Source organism: Dromiciops gliroides, chromosome 2 (assembly GCF_019393635.1).
Source record: "Dromiciops gliroides isolate mDroGli1 chromosome 2, mDroGli1.pri, whole genome shotgun sequence".
Taxonomy (NCBI): Eukaryota; Metazoa; Chordata; class Mammalia; order Microbiotheria; family Microbiotheriidae; genus Dromiciops; species Dromiciops gliroides.
In genome coordinates this window covers 395,180,379-395,196,349 of record NC_057862.1, presented here as the reverse complement: position 1 = coordinate 395,196,349, position 15,971 = coordinate 395,180,379, and the positions used below count along the sequence as shown (strand labels likewise).

The 15,971-nt window shown below is 42.5% G+C and overlaps 1 protein-coding gene across 4 annotated transcripts in view; it reads right to left on the bottom strand.

The window, feature by feature from the left end:
• LOC122740295 (tyrosine-protein phosphatase non-receptor type substrate 1-like) overlaps positions 1–15,971 on the bottom strand; it is an 83,859-nt gene that overhangs the window by 46,670 nt on the left and 21,218 nt on the right. For all 4 annotated transcript variants that reach the window (XM_043982312.1, XM_043982311.1, XM_043982314.1 and 1 more), the window contains exon 3: positions 14,589–14,936. In XM_043982312.1, the coding sequence (XP_043838247.1) occupies positions 14,589–14,936 (348 nt within the window). The remainder of the gene's footprint in view (positions 1–14,588; positions 14,937–15,971) is intronic.

Sequence of the window (15,971 nt, the reverse complement as noted above, 5' to 3'; positions counted from 1 at the left end):
GTCAGGTGTTGAGGATCTGAATTCAGACAGAGAGTGTGGGAGTTGAAAGGAAGGAAAAGGAGCCCAGGCTGAGGAGCAGCAGAAGAAAGCATGGCTAAACTCTATCCTACAACTCCTCCAAGTAGAGCTAGAAAACACATTAAATCAAGTTATGATTTGGAAATACAAGTAAAAAAAAATCACAGTGAGCCATTTTTCCAGCCCAGGTCAGTAAAGTGAGATAGGGAGATCTGTGGATACTAGAGCTTGGGTCAAGGTAGATAGGAATGACTCTAGTGAGCATCTCAGAGCAGGGAGAGGCCATACACCATGGCAAGAAGGGGCCTGACTGTGCAAGGGGCAGGAATAGACATTAACTGGCAGCTCACTACCAAGTTCTGGGTCACAGATCCAGGGTAGACTGAAGAGGGAACCTCTACTTGCAGTGGCATTGCAGAATGAAGACTGATCAGGCTGTGTGTTGAGCACAAAACAAGTTCAGAAGCCAGCAGCAGCTGTGTGGCTCTGACCCCAGAACTCAAGTGGAGTCATAGTTTTAGCTTTTGGCCCAGCCAGAAGCCTGCAATGAAATAGCCAGGGCAGACCAAAAGGGAACCTATAGATTGTTCTGTCACTTTTTACCTAATTGATGGTGGTTGAGTATAGCAGTAGTCTACTGGAACTCCCACTGGGGCAAGCCAAGAGGTATGTTGTGCAAACCCAAACCCAAATTAGAAAATTGCATAGTTTAGACCAGAAGAGTATCAATCAGGTTCTTCATTGGACCTGACCATAAGCTGAACCTGAGATCCTGGAATAACAACACTCAATATCCCAAGGACACAGCCACAGTAATCTAGGGGAAACAGTCATTGCTTATAAAAGTGTGAAGAGTCCACCTTAAGAAAAAGTCTGAAGTCAGGAAGTAGGCTAGAAGAATGAGCAAATAAAAAAAGAGAATCTGACCATCAAAAGCTATTATAATGTTGGAGATGCTCAAGACACAAACCCTGAAGAAGAGAATGACTCTAAAAAATCCATAAGCAATGCCTAAAAGAAAAATGCAGCTTAGGCTCAAGGTTGACTAGAATTCCTGGGAGAGATGAACAGTTAAAAAACAGTTTCAAAAATTTTCTTATAAATAAAATGAGAGCACTAAAGGGAAAAAAGTTAAAGAAATGAGAGCATTGGAAGAAAGATTTGGAAAGGGAATTAACATCTTGGCACAAGAGAAACAAAACTTTGTCCAAACAAATTTCTGGAAATTATAAATGGAACACGTGAAAGACAATGACTTTATGAGGCAACAAGAAATATTAAGACAAAGGTAAAAGACTGGAAAAAAAGAAAATGTAATGTATCTCATCGCAAAAATGACCTTAAAAATAGATCAAGGATCTATTTTAGTCATGGCCAAAAAAGAACATAGAAATCAGATTTCAAAAAATCAGAAAACTGCTCAGATCTCTTAGAACTAGAGAACAAAAGGGAAATAGAAAGAATCCACCAGTCACCTCCTGAAAGAAACACCAAAGCCAAAACTCCCAAGAAGATCATAGCCAAAATATTTCAAGCATCAAGAAAGAAAGTATCTAAGTACTGAGAAGCCATAATCAGTATCATGTATGATTTAATAGCCATACCTATGAAGGAGAGAAGAGCTTGGAATACAGTATTTCAGAAGGCAAATGACAAAGGCTTACAGACAAGAACAATTTGCCAGAAAAACTGAGTATAATCTGGCAGGAGTAAAAATGGTCCCTTTCTAAAATTGAAGACTTTTAAGCATTCTTGATGAAAAGACCAGAGATGAGTAGAAACTTTAAAGTTCAAACACAAGAGTCAAGACATATAAGAAGGTAAACATTAATGAATAATTTTAAGAGACTAAATGAGGTTAAACTTTATTTCCTAACATGGGGAGATGATTCACATATCCCCTTAAAATTTTATTACCAGGGCAGCTAGGTGGTACAGTAGATTAAGCACCATGCCTGGATTCAGGAGGGCCTAAATTCAAATTTGGCCTCAGACACTTGACAATTACTAGCTGTGTGACCCTGGGCAAGTCACTTAACGCTCATTGTCCTGCCCTTCCTCCCCTCCCCCCCACCAAAAAAACCTTTGTCATTATCAGGGTTTATGGGGGAGTTTAATTAAAGGGAATTCCTGGAACTGGTTCTGTTACATTTTGACGATCTTAAAAAAAGAATAGAAAGGAAGGGGAATGGGAAATACACTAGAGAAGGGGAAAAGGAGAGGAAGGATGGGGAAATTTATCTCATCATTAGTATCTAGAAGTAGATGTCTGTATAAATGAGAAATAGGTGCTGGGAAGTGAATGATCATTGAACTTTATTTTCATCTGAACTGGTCAAAAGAGAGAGGAATACACACACACACACACACACACACACACACCATGAATACAGAAATACATTTCATTCAACAAGGAAAAAGTGGGGGGAAGGGAAAAAGAAGAGCAGGGAATAAGAAAGAGAGTAGAGTAAGGGACCTCTCCTGGATGGCTACTTTGTTGTGGCAGAGGAGCTTACATAGCTCAATGAAACTATGAGCTATGCCATGTAGGGTTACCCAAGATGAACAGGTCATAGTGGAGAGTTATGACAAAAGGTGATCCACTGAAGAAGAAAATGGCAAATCACTCCAGTATCTTTGCCAAGAAAATCCCTTGGACAGTATTAAAATGATAAAGATGTGATACTGGAAGATGAGTCCCTCAGGTTGGAAAGTAGCCAACACTCTACTGAGGAAGAGCAGAGGACAACTACAAGTAGCTCCAGAAAGAATGAAGTGGCTGGGCCAAAGCTGAAAAGAAGCTAACTTGCAGGTGTGCTTGGCGACAAAAGACAAGTCTGATGTAAAGAGCAATATTGCACGGGAACCAGGAATGTAAGATCTATGAACCAGGGGAAGCTGGATGTGATCAAATAGAAGATGGAAAGATTAAACATTGACATCTTGGGTGTTAGTGAACTTAAATGGATAGAAATGGGTAAATTTAATTCAGGTGATCATTACATATACTACTGTGGGCAAGAATCCCTTAGAAGGAATGGAATATCCCTCAGGGTCAATAAAAGAGTAAGAAAAGCAGTACTGGGGCATAATCTCAAAAAATGACAGAATAATATCTGTTTTAATCCAAGGCAAACTATTCAATATCACCATAATATGTCTATGCTCCAAACACTGATGCTGAAGAGGCCGGAGTTGATCAGTCTAGGAAGACCTACAACATCTAGAAACAACACCAAAAAAAAGGATGCTAAAGTAGGAAATCAAAAGATAATTGTAATAACAGACAAATTTGGTCATGGAATACAAAATTAAACAGGGCAGAAACTAATAAGAGTTTTGTCAAGATTACTAGATGGTCATAGCAAACACTTTTTTCAACAACCCAAACAGTGACACTACATATGGACAATCAATATCAAAATCAATGATTTTATACTTTGCAGCCAAAGGTGGAAAAGCTCTATTTAGTCAGTTAAAATAAGACATGGAGCTGACTGTGGCTCAGATCATGATAAATTCAGGCTTAAATTGAAAAAAGTAGGGAAAACCATCAGACCATATGACCTAAATAACATCCCTTATGAATATGAAGTGGCAGTGATGAACTGATTTAGAATGAAGGTATTAGAACTAGTAGATAGAGTGCCTGCAGAACTATGGAAAGTACTATACTGTACATGAGGAAGCAACAACAACAACAAAAAACAACATTCTAAAGAAAAAGAAAAACAAAGAAACAAAACAAAACCAAAACCAACAAACCCCAAATAGCTGACAGATAAGGCTTTACAAATACCTAAGGAAAGAAGTGAAAAGTAAAGGAGAGGGGCAGCTAGGTGGCACAGTGGATAGAGCACTGGCCCTGGAGTCAGGAGGACCTGAGTTCAAATCCATCCTTGGACACGTGACACTTACTAGCTGTGTGACCCTGGGCAAGTCACTTAACCCCAACTGCCTCAACCACCCCCCCCCAAAAAAAAAAGTAAAGGAGAAAGGGAAAGATATATCCAACTGAATGTAGAATTTCAGAGAATAGTAAGGAGAGATAAGGTTTTCTTAAATGAGCAATGCAAAGAAATAAAGAAAACAATAGAATGGGAAAGATGAGATCTCTTCTAGAAAATTAGAGGTATCAAGGGAACATTTTATGCAAAGTGGGCATGATAAAAGATAAAAATGGCAGGGACTAACAGAAGCAGAGGAGATTAAGAAGAGATAACTAGTATACACAAAAGAACTATATAAGAAATATCTTAATATCACTTAAAACCAAAATGGTATGGTTACTCATCAGAGCCAGACAGCCCCCAAAATGAAGTCAAGTGGGCCTTAGGAAGCATTAGTAACAATAAGGCTAGTGGAGGTGACAGAATTCCAGTTGAAGTGTTTAAAATCCTAAAAGATGAGGCTGTTAAAATGTTGTACTATATATGCCAGCAATTTAGAAAACTCATTACTGGAAAGGCAATGCCAAAGAATGTTCAAATTACTGAACAAGTGCTTTCATTTCACATTCCAACAAGGCTATGCTTAAGATTCTGCAAGCTAGGCTTCAGCAATAGGTGAACTGAGAACTACCAGAAGAGCAGGCTGGCTTTTGAAGAGGCAGAGGAACTAGAGACCAAATTGCCAACATTTGCTGGGTTATAGAGAAAGCAAGAGAGTTCCAGAAAAACATCTACTCCTGCTTCATTGACTATACTAAAGCCTTTGACTATGTGGATCACAACAAAATGTGGCAAGTCAAGTCCTCAAAGAGATGGGAGTAGCAGACCATCTTGCTTGTCTCCTGTGGAACCTATATGCGGGCCAAGAAGCAACACTTAGAAACAAACATGGAACAATTGATTGGTTTAAGATTGGAATAGGAGTATGCCAAGGATATATATTGTCACCTTATTTATTTAACTTATATAAAGAGTCCATAATGTGAAATGCCAGCCTGGATGAATCAAAAGTCAGAATTAAGGTGGCTGAGAGAAATATTAACATCTCAGATATGCAGATATACTCTGATGACAGAAAATAAAGAAGTACTAAGAAGCTTCTTGATGAGGGTGAAAGAGGGAAGTGTAAAAGCTGGCTTGAAGCTTAATATCAAGATCTTGGCAACTAGTTCCATCAATTCCTGGCAAACAGAGGGATAAGAAATCGAAGCAGTGTCATATTTTATATTCTTGAGCTCAAAGATCACTACAGATGGTAAGTGCAGCCATGAAATTAAAAGACACTTGCTCTTTGGAAGGAAAGCTATGGCAAATCTGGACAGCATACTAAAAAGCAGAGACATCACCTTGCTAACAAAGGTCCATTTAAGTCAAAGTTTTGCTCTTTCTAGTAGTAATGTATGGCTGGGAGAGTTGGACTATAAGGAGAGCTGAGTGCTGCAGAATTGCTGCTTGTGAATTGTAGTGCTGGAGAAGACTTTTGAGAGTCCCTTGGACAGCAAGAAGATCAAATCAGTCAATACTTAACAAAATTAATTCAGACTATTTCACTGAAAGGTCAAATACTGAAGCTGAAGCTTAATTACTCTAGTCACATGAAAAGACAGGTCTCATTTGAAAAGACCCTGGTGTTAGGAAAGATACATGTTTGTAAGAGGAGTTTTATATTTCTTTTGTTCTTAATTAGAGGTGGATAGGAAGGAGAAAAGGTGGATTTTAGTTCTTTGAAAAAATAAAGTTTAATTTTTTCTCAAGGAAGGGGCTGATGTGAAAGTTGCTGTGGAGATGCGTCAACAAGACATGACCACTGGAAGGAGAAAGGTGAAGGAAAGGAAGAACCAAGTGTGGTCCTGAGGTTGCAAACCTGGGTGATTGGAGGAGTGATGCTTCCCATAACAGAAATAGGCACATTTGGAAGAGGGATAAGTTTGGATAAAATTATGAGTTTTATTTTTAGACATGTTAAGTTTGAGATGGTGATGGGATACATCCAGGGGAAGAAGCCCAGCTGGCAGTTGGTAAATACAGGCCTAGAGTTGAGTAGTGAGATTAGAGTTGGTTAAATAGATTTAGGAGTTGTCTTTAACTGAATCAGGGGAACTGATGAGATTACCAAGGGATAGAATATAGAATGCCCAGAACAGAACCCTAAGGACATAAGGGTGGAAAGTGGATGATAGCCCAGAAAAGGAGAATGAGGAGTGGTTAGACATTCAGGAGGAGAACAAAGACAGCAGTACCCCAGAAGCCAAGGGAATAGAAAATGATCAACAGTGTCAGAGAGGTTAAGAAGAATGAGGACTAAGGAAAGGTCATTGGATTCATGTAATTATTTATTGATTTTTAATTTTTTTTGCTATTGGATATAAGAATGAAGAAAACATATATAACTTTGGGGAAAAAAGCAGTTTCATTTGGAGGCAAGATGGTTGGGTGGAGCCAGATGGTAAGGAACTGAAAAATGACTGGAAGATAAGAAAGTGGAAGCACTGAGAAAGGAACCTTTCTAGGAGTTTGGCTGTGACAGGAGTGTGGCTAGGACAATAGCTTGAGGGGATGGCAGGGTTAAGTGAAGGGGTTTTAGGATGGAAGAGGCCTGGACATGTTTGCAGAAGACAAGGCCTCAGTTTCTCCATCTGTATGTAACCCCTTACCCCCAAACTGGGATGGATCTTATCACAAAATCTTCTGTTTGTTTTGTCCCCACCCATAGCTGTCCCTGGGACATATCTAGGTCTTCTAGATATAGGTTTTTTTAAATTTTAATTTAATTTAATTTTTTTGGGGGGGGAGCAATGAGGGTTAAGTGACTTGCCCAGGGTCACACAGCTAGTAAGTGTCAAGGGTCTGAGGTCAGATTTGAACTCAGGTCTTCCTGAATCCAGGGCCAGTGCTTTATCCACTGTGCTACCTAGCTGCCCCTAGATGTAGGGTTTTGGGTTTTTTGTGAGGCAATTGGGGTTAAGTGACTTGTCCAGGGTCACACAGTAAGTGTGTAAAGTGTGAGTTGGGATTTGAACTCAGGTCCTCCTGAATCCAGGGCCAGTGCTTTATCCACTGTGCCACCTAGCTGCCTCTAGATGTAGGTTTTTGAAAAGTGTTATCTTCCTTGCAAGCATCCAGCTTAGTGGACATATCTGGATTCAGAATAGGCTTGATTTAACTCCACAGAAAATGCAAAACCAATTCAAAGAGTAGCCCATTATCAATAAAACACAGTTCTTGCGGAGTGTGGTGGTACATGCCTATAATATAGGCCATTTGTGCTCAACTGATGATGGAGCCTTCCAAGCTCATGATCAGCCACAGTTGGACACACTGTACCTTAAGCCTATTAACATAGTTATATCATTTTGTTCTTCTTCAAGAACAAAAGACAACACTCAACCACCAGCCATCCAACCAGCTACCAGGGTGGATCTCTTGTGCACTGAACCATGTTGGAACTAAAGCCAACCAGTTGTCCACACTAAAACTGCCATCAGTATGGTTAGCCCCTAGAAAGAGGGGACTGCTAAATTGCTTACAGAGGGCTGAACTGGCCTGAGTCAGATACAGGCATGGTCAAAGTTCCAATGCTGATCAGAAGAGAAACAGGGAGACCCAATCTTAAAAGCAAACCAAAACCCCCAATCCTCCTTCAGTTCAGTGAGCTCCACCTTCCCTTCCAAGAAATTATGTAGTCTTCCAGAGTCATAGCTCCACTCTATAGTTTAGTTTCCCCAGGAGGGGAAAAGCCTCAGGGTTATATTGGGAGTCACCCATCAGATCTGCACAGATTTGAGGAACTCATAGTTGCAGTGGAAGCCATAAGAGAGCTGGGTTGGCAACTTGGCACACTGTCCAAAAGTCCCCTCTCGGTGCAGCTAGGTGGCACAGTGGATAAAGCACCAGCCCTGGGTTCAGGAGGACCTGAGTTCAAATCTGGCCTCAGACACTTGACACTTACTAGCTGTGTGACCCTGGGCAAGTCACTTAACCCTCATTGTCCTGCAAAAAAGTGCCTGGGATCACTTGGGGGTCTCTGAGACTCTTTCAGGGGGTTTTAAATAAAGGTCAATCCTATAAAAAGTCCCCTCTCCTCTCTAGAAGGCTGGGTCCAGTTCTCTCAGCATTCTCCCACTGCACCTTGGTGGCTACAACCTACCAGGTCAGGTGTTTCCCTACTTTTCGGAGGCTGTATGATTCTCTTCTACCCTCCCCGGGGCATAGAGGTCCAGGAAATTGTGTCACTTCACCAGTGCGCTCTCACCAGCTGCTGCTGGATGGCTAAGATCTGTCTAGGAGGAGGCTCCATAGTTCTTACACAGGGATGTGTGGCAATGCATAGGCTTTACCTCTTCCTGCCACATTCTACGCTCTGGAGTCTGCTCTGTCTCCATGTCCTCAAAGCAGATCTATCTGCTCCCTTTCATGGGCCTGTGTAGCTCAAAGCTATAATAACATAATCCAATTAAACTATCAATCACTCAGGGGGATAGACTCCCCCTATCTATGACACATAATCAAAGCCCTCCCCACCTACCATAGAGAAGTAATAAAAATCTCAAACAATGGTCTCATCTTTTAACCTCATTAAGCTGACCAGGCTCTCCTGATCCACTTTCTACCAGTAAAATTAGGAGGTTGGCAGAAAGGCTCCTGCTAGCTTTAAACACAGTATAGCACATGGAGAGAGAGAGAGAGAGAGAGAGAGAGAGAGAGAGAGAGAGAGAGAGAGAGAGAGAGAGAAGAAGAAGAAGAAGAAGAAGAAGAAGAAGAAGAAGAAGAAGAAGAAGAAGAAGAAGAAGAGGAGGAGGAGGAGGAGGAGGAGGAGGAGGAGGAGGAGGAGGAGGAGGAGGAGGAGGAGGAGGAGGAGGAAGGAAGGAAGGAAGGAAGGAAGGAAGGAAGGAAGGAAGGAAGGAAGGAAGGAAGGAAGGAAGGAAGGAAGGAAGGAAGGAAGGAAGGAAGGGAGAAAGAAAGAGAGAAGAAGAAGGAGGAAGGGAGAAAGAGAAAGAGAGAGAAGGAGGAAGGAAGGAAGGAAGGGAGAAAGGGAGAAAGAGAATAAGAAAGAGGGAGAGAGAGAAGGAGGAGGAGGAAGAGGAAGGAAGGAAGAAAAAAACGATCCATGAGCTTTTAGTCAAAGATCTGAATTTGCATCCCAGTTTCACCAATTAAATTAGCTGTGTGACTGTCTCCCCTCTCTTAGCCTCAATTTCCTCATCTGTAAAATGGGGGCAGTAACATAAGCACCACAGACCTCAAAGGGTTATTGTGAGTAAAGTGCTTAGTAAAGCATCTCATGGTGTAGAAATATGAACAATTAGAATTGTGAGCTATAGGGGCAGCTAGGTGGTGTAAGGGATAGAGCATCAACCCTAGAGTCTAGAGGACATGAGTTCAAATATGGCCTCAGACACTAGCTGTGTGACCCTGGACAAGTCACTTAACCCCAATTACCTCTCCAAAACCACCAACAAAAAATGTATGTTAAGTCAGGAAGAATTTATTAAGAGCCTGCTATGTCCAGGCACTGTGCTAAAAGTCACGGATAAAAAGAAAGGCAAAAGATAGTCCTTTCTCCCAAGGAGTCACATTCTAATGGGAGAGACAAAATGCAAACAATTGAAGTGGGCATTTCATAGTAAGGTCTGCACTTTAGGGATATCAGTTGGACGGCCGAGGGAAGGACAGACTGGAGTGATGAGAGACCTTAGGCAGGGAGCCCAATCAGGAGGCTGGTGCAATAGTCCAGGTATGAGGTCATGAGGGCCTGCCCAGGGAGGTAGCAATGTCAGAGAGCAGGGCATCTACACCAGAAATGTCACCAGGACTTGGCAACAGATTGGATAAAGAGGGTGACAGAAAGTAGAAGAGTCAAGGATGACACCTAGGATGAGAGCCTGGATGACTGGGAGAAAGAATGGGAATAAGAAAGTTAGGAAGAGGAAGTCTTGGAGGGAAAAGAACGTGTTCAGTTTTGGGGGTGTTGAGTTTATGATGTTATGGGATGACCAGTTTGATATATCCAAGAAACAGCTGGAGATGCAAGATTAGAGGTTAGGAAAGAGTTGTGAAGGCTGGATATGTAAATCTGTGAATCAGCAGCAGAGAAACGATAATTGAATCCATGGGAACTGATGAGATCATCCAGTGAAACAGTAGAGAAGGAGAAGAGAAGAGAGCCCTGCAGGGCAGAACCTTGGGGGATACCCATAGTTAGTAGGAATGACTTGGATGAAGATACAGCAAAGGAGACTGAGAAGGAGCAGTCAGAGAGGTAGGAGGAGAACCAGGAGAGAGACGTGACACAAAAACCTAGAGAGAAGAGTGTTTAGGAGAAAAGGGTGATCAACGGTGTCAAAGGCTGCAGAGAGAGGAGGACTGAGAAGACTGGTAGAGTCTGAATGAAGGCAGGTGCTTGGTTTATTTCTACCCTCACTGGCCCTTACAAAGACTAACTTAGGCTCTCTCAGCTGCTAATTATTACCTGGTCCTCTCTAGAGATGTCACTAGTCTTAGCCAATTTTGTAAATATTTAACATGGTATGGCACACTTTTAGTTTCATTAATCTATGTTCATATTATCCCATTAATTTTTTCCCACAAGAGAGGAATCATTTAAGTAAAGTAAATTATTAAAACAATAGGGGGAGCATTTGTAACAGGAGGAGATCTGAATTTTCATGAAGTGCCAAGACTAGACTAGTCCAGATGTCAGGAGTTCCAGGTCAGCTATCAGCTCTGACACAGACAGTGACTTTGGGTAAGTAACTTTTCTCCTCTGGGCCTGTTTCCCCATCTATAAAGGAAGGAGATGGGACTAAATGGTCTCTATAAAGGCTCATTTGCCTCTGAAATTCTTTGCTCTCCTTTATGATTCTAAGACCTTGGAAGTAGCAAAAATCTTTTTTTCCCCCAATGCCCAGAAAATAAGCCTACAGCCAGAGTGTTAAGAGTTGGAATGGTCATTGGAGATCATCCAGTCCTGGGATCATAAGATTTAAAGTTAGGGGCAGCTAGGTGGCGCAGTGGATAGAGCACCAGCCCTGGAGTCAGAAGTACCTGAGTTCAAATCCAACCTCTGACAATTGACACTTACTAGCTGTGTGACCCTGGGCAAGTCACTTAACCCCAATTGCCTCACCAAAAAACAAAAACAAAAACAAATAAGATTTAAAGTTGGGACCTTAGGAAACATTTAGTCATTCAAAAGAGAAGGAAACTGAGGAAAAGAGGGGAAAGGTGGCTCACTGGATTTGTAGTCAGGAAGCTTGGGTTGAGTTTCCTCATCTATAAAATGGGTATAATAATAATGGCACCTACCTCCTAGGGTTGTTGTGAAGCTCAAATGAGATATTTGTTAAGCATTTAGCACAGTGCCTGACACATAGTAGGCATTATATGTGTGTGTGTGTGTATATGTATATATACATATATATGTATATATATACACACACACACACACACATAACTGTTGGCTATTATTATTTTTGTGGGGCAATGAGGGATAAGTGACTTGCCCAGGGTCACACAGCTAGTAAGTGTCAAGTGTCTGAGGCCGGATTTGAACTCAGGTCTTCCTGAATCCAGGGCCTGTGCTTTAACTACTGTGCCACCTAGCTTCCCCCAGCTATTATTATTATATTCCAGTTCCTATACTCGATATCTGAAAGATTCCAGGCAAATCACTTCCTTCCCCTAAGACTCAGTTTTCTCATTTGTAAAATGGGGACAATAATACCACACCTGCCTCACCATATTCCTTTGAGGAAAGTGCTTTCTAAAACTTTAAGGCCTATCTATATATGATGTCAGGGTTATCATTATTACCCATAGTCACAGGGCTGGACAGAAACCCAGTATAGGTCTCTTTCCATGGATAAAGCTGCCTCTCAGCAGCAGCAGCAAACCACCAGACAATGACTCTAGGGAGCCACTCTGGGGACCATGTGAAACAAAGCCCACGTCACATGCTTTCTTATTCGGGTTTGCTATTTACAGAATGCAGGGAGACTTTTTCTGAGCTCCGACAGATTCTCTCAGTGACATTTCTGCAGGTTGGTGCAGCCACATCTTGTGTGTTTGGACAGTGAGCATTTGTTGTTATGCCGGAGTCTGTTTAAATGGAAACATTTTCAAGAATGGAAAAACTTCCTGGGAAGGGGCGGGGGTGTTTCTTGAGAACAGAGAAAAAGGTCTCATCTGGGAGGCCTCACTCTTCCAATCCTCCATTTCCCTGCCGGAGGCAGGACCCAGGTTCTGTGTCTGGAGGGACCTGTTGGTTGTAATGTGCAGATTTTGTTTCTGCAAAAGACTGGTGAAAATGCCTATGGTACTTGAGTATTATGTGAAGAGTATATTCGGCAAGAAAGCAGAATGTCACAGATAGAAGTGACATTAGAACAAGGCATGTTTAAGCTGGAAAGGACCTTAGCACATAAGACAGCAGAGCTGGAAGGGGCCTTAGTCTAAGTTCTTTATTTTCTAGATAAGGAAAATGAGATCCAGAAAGGGGAAAAAATTTGCCCAAGGTCACCACAGTAGCAAGTAGAAGAGCCAGGATCTGAACCCAGATCTTTTGATGGCAAATCCAGTTATTTTTTTCTGTTATATCACAAGTGTCTACAGCAAAATGAGCAAACACATTAGGAAACAGATAGAGGTATGGGTATGGGTGTGGATATAAATATAGATGTGGACAGAGACAGAGATAGATATAGATAGTATAGGTATAAGTATAGACATAGATACAGATACAGATATAGACAGATATAGACAGATATAGATATAGATATAGATATAGATATAGATATAGATATAGATATAGATATAGATATAGATATAGATATAGATATAGATATAGATGAAAGGGTTGGGTGGATGGAAGAGAACTCTGGCTGAGCTGAAGACACCCCTCTAAGATCCAGTCTCCATAATTTACCTACATTCATCTTGCATGTACATAGTTTTTTGCACATTGTTTCCCCCAGCTCAGTGGTGCAGTGACTAGAACTCTGGCCCTGGAATCAAGAAGACCTGAGTTCAAATCCAGTTTCAGACACATATTAGCTATGTGACCCTGGGCAAGTCACTTAACCCTAACTGCCTTTAAAAAACAACCCAACAACAATGTATGTGAGCCCCTTAAGGGCAGGGACTGTCTGTTAACTTTCTTTTTATCTCCAGCACTTAACACTGTGTTTAAGCGCACAGTAGTGACTATGTATATATATAATATATATATAGGCGGGGCAATGAGGGTTAAGTGACTTGCTCAGGGTCACACAGCTAGTAAGTGTCAAGTGTCTGAGGTTGGACCTGAACTCAGGTCCTCCTGAATCCAGGGCCAGCACTTTATCCACTGCATCACCTAGCTGCCCCATAAATATTTATTGACACATATTTATTAAGGCACTATGCTGAGTGCTGACAATTTATTCACTGACAGAACTGATGGAGAGCCCAGTGTCACCACTATTAGCTCCATGAGCTCCTATGAAGGGCTCACTTAACTCTTTGGGGTTGTTTTTGCCTTTCTATCCTCAGTGCTTATACAGTGGCAGGCACATAGTAAAAGCTGAATAAATACTGAGTGACTGACTGACTGAGAGATCTGGGGTTAAAGTACCCAAGGAGGACTCAAGAGAAGCTGCTAGCATTGTGTCCTAGAAATGCCTGTGGATATGATACTAGAGAGCTTAGGTTCAAATCTTTTTTTTTTGGGGGGGGTGGCAATGAGGGTTAAGTGACTTGTCCAGAGTCACACAGCTAGTAAGTGTCAAGTGTCTGTGGTTGGATTTGAACTTAGGTCCTCCTGAATCCAGGGCCGGTGTTTTATCCACTGTGCCACCTAGCTGCTCCCTTGGGTTCAAATCTTGCCCCAACACTTACCATCTGTACAACCCTGGCCAAGTCTCTTTACCCCGTGCCCGGGCCCGCTGAGTTTCCTCCTCTGTTAAATGAGAGGTTTGGACCAGATGCCCTTTATTTAAGGCCCCTTCTGGCTTTAAAGCCTACAGAGAGGAGTCACACCTGTTGTGGTCTAAGGCCCAGTCTAGTCAAAAGTATCCTTCCCAGAGGGGCAGCTAGGTGGCGCAGTGGATAAGCACCAGCCCTGGAGTCAGGAGTACCTGAGTTCAAATCTGGCCTCAGACACTTAACACTTACTGTGTGACCCTGGGCAAGTCACTTAACCCCAATTGCCTCACTAAAGAAAAAAAAAAAAAGTATCCACCCCAGGAGCACATTTCCAGGGTGAACAGCTTCTAGAGTACTGGAAACATGCAGGCCGGCATAACAGGTGTAGCTCCAAGGGCTGGGCTGGTGGATGGGTTGGGCTAGGGTTCTAAGTCCGTGGGGGGGTGCGGGGGTGGGGGGGGTGGGCAGGGGGATTTGCTGGGAGCAGGAGGGGGTTGGGGAAGGTGGTAGGGGCCACACTACTGCCCACATGCAGATTCATGCCTGTCATTTTAGCTCACTCCAGGGCACAAGCTCATTCAGTGGAAGGCTCCTCCCCTCCCCACTCTTTCATTTTCTCTCCCTTTTCTTTTTTTTGACCACATAGTGGAATTCCTCTAAATCGAAGGTGCTGATGGTACCACTGCCAGTGCTAAGAGAGTAGAGTCAGGCCGTACTCACCTGTCACAGAGAGCATGGTGCCATTTCCAGACTTAACCTCTGTGTCAGGATTCCCCTTTTTGAACTTCACACAGTAATAGGTGCCTGAGTCCTCAGGAGTGATGTTGCTGATCCTGATGGAGAAGTCCTTGTTGCTGGCAGATAGGTCAGCAGCCTTTATCCGGGGAAAGAGGTCTCCTTTGAAATTGTAAATTTCCTGCCTTTGGGGCCCTTTCCCCTTGAACCATTTTACTGGCCCTGCAGGTGGTGTTCCAGGCACCGTGCAGTTCAGTGTGACCGTCTCTCCCTCTACCACAGACACAGGCTCCTTAGGCTGCAGCACCTGAATCTCCTCCTGACCCCAGGCTCCTGCAGCAATAACAACAACAACAACAACAAAGTCTTATTATCCTGAGAAAAAAGCCCAGGGTAGGCCTGGGCAGTGTCACTTGGGGCAAACACAGAGTTGGGGTAGGGGTGGGGTAGTCTTCCCTTAATGATATCAGTTATCTGAGGAAATGGGGACCCAGAGACCATGATTCTCACTACACAGGAACACAGGATGAGAGCTGAGACCCTCTGGTGATGGCTCCTTTCAAACTCATAATCCAGCCCATGAGGATGGTGCAGCGACTACTGTCCCCACCCGTCACCCTCTGAGTGGGCTTGCAGCACTAAAGAAGCATGAGGGAAAGACGCCCAGGGCTGGGGGGGAGAAGGGGTGAGAAATGAATGAAAGGGTTCAAAGGCAAGAATGTCAGGAAAGAGTGAGTGATGAGACCTTAGCCAAGCATGAAGTTATCCCTGATAACTAAGGGAAGGAACGTGGAGGACAGAACAATAATGAACAATGACAGCCCCACATTTCTACATCAATAAAAGGTTTACAGAAGAAAGCTTGTCCCCAAAGAAAAGAAACTTCCCACATCCCTTTGCAGAGGCTGGTTGTGAAATATCACATATAATGTCAGGGAGGTTTCAATGTATTGACTGATTTTGTTAATTTTTTCTCATCTTTTTTAAAAAATTCTGTTATCAGGGGGCAGCTAGATTGCTCAGTGGATAAAGCACCAGCCCTGGATTCAGGATGACCTGAGTTCAAATCCAGCCTCAGACACTTGACACTTACTAGCTGTGTGACCCTGGGAAAATCACTTAACCCCAATTGCCTCACCAAAAAATAAAACAAACAAACAAATAAATAAATTCTGTTATCAGGGATGGCTCTCTCAAAAGGTGGGAAGAAGGGATAAAGGTAGAAACGCAAGGAAATGGATAAACAAAAGCTTGTAATCAAGTTTACTTTTAAAGGTTTACAAATGTTTTCTTCATGATACTCTGAGGAAGGTAGAACAAGTAACAGTGAAATGGACGATGGATTTGGAATTAAAGCACCTGGGTTTA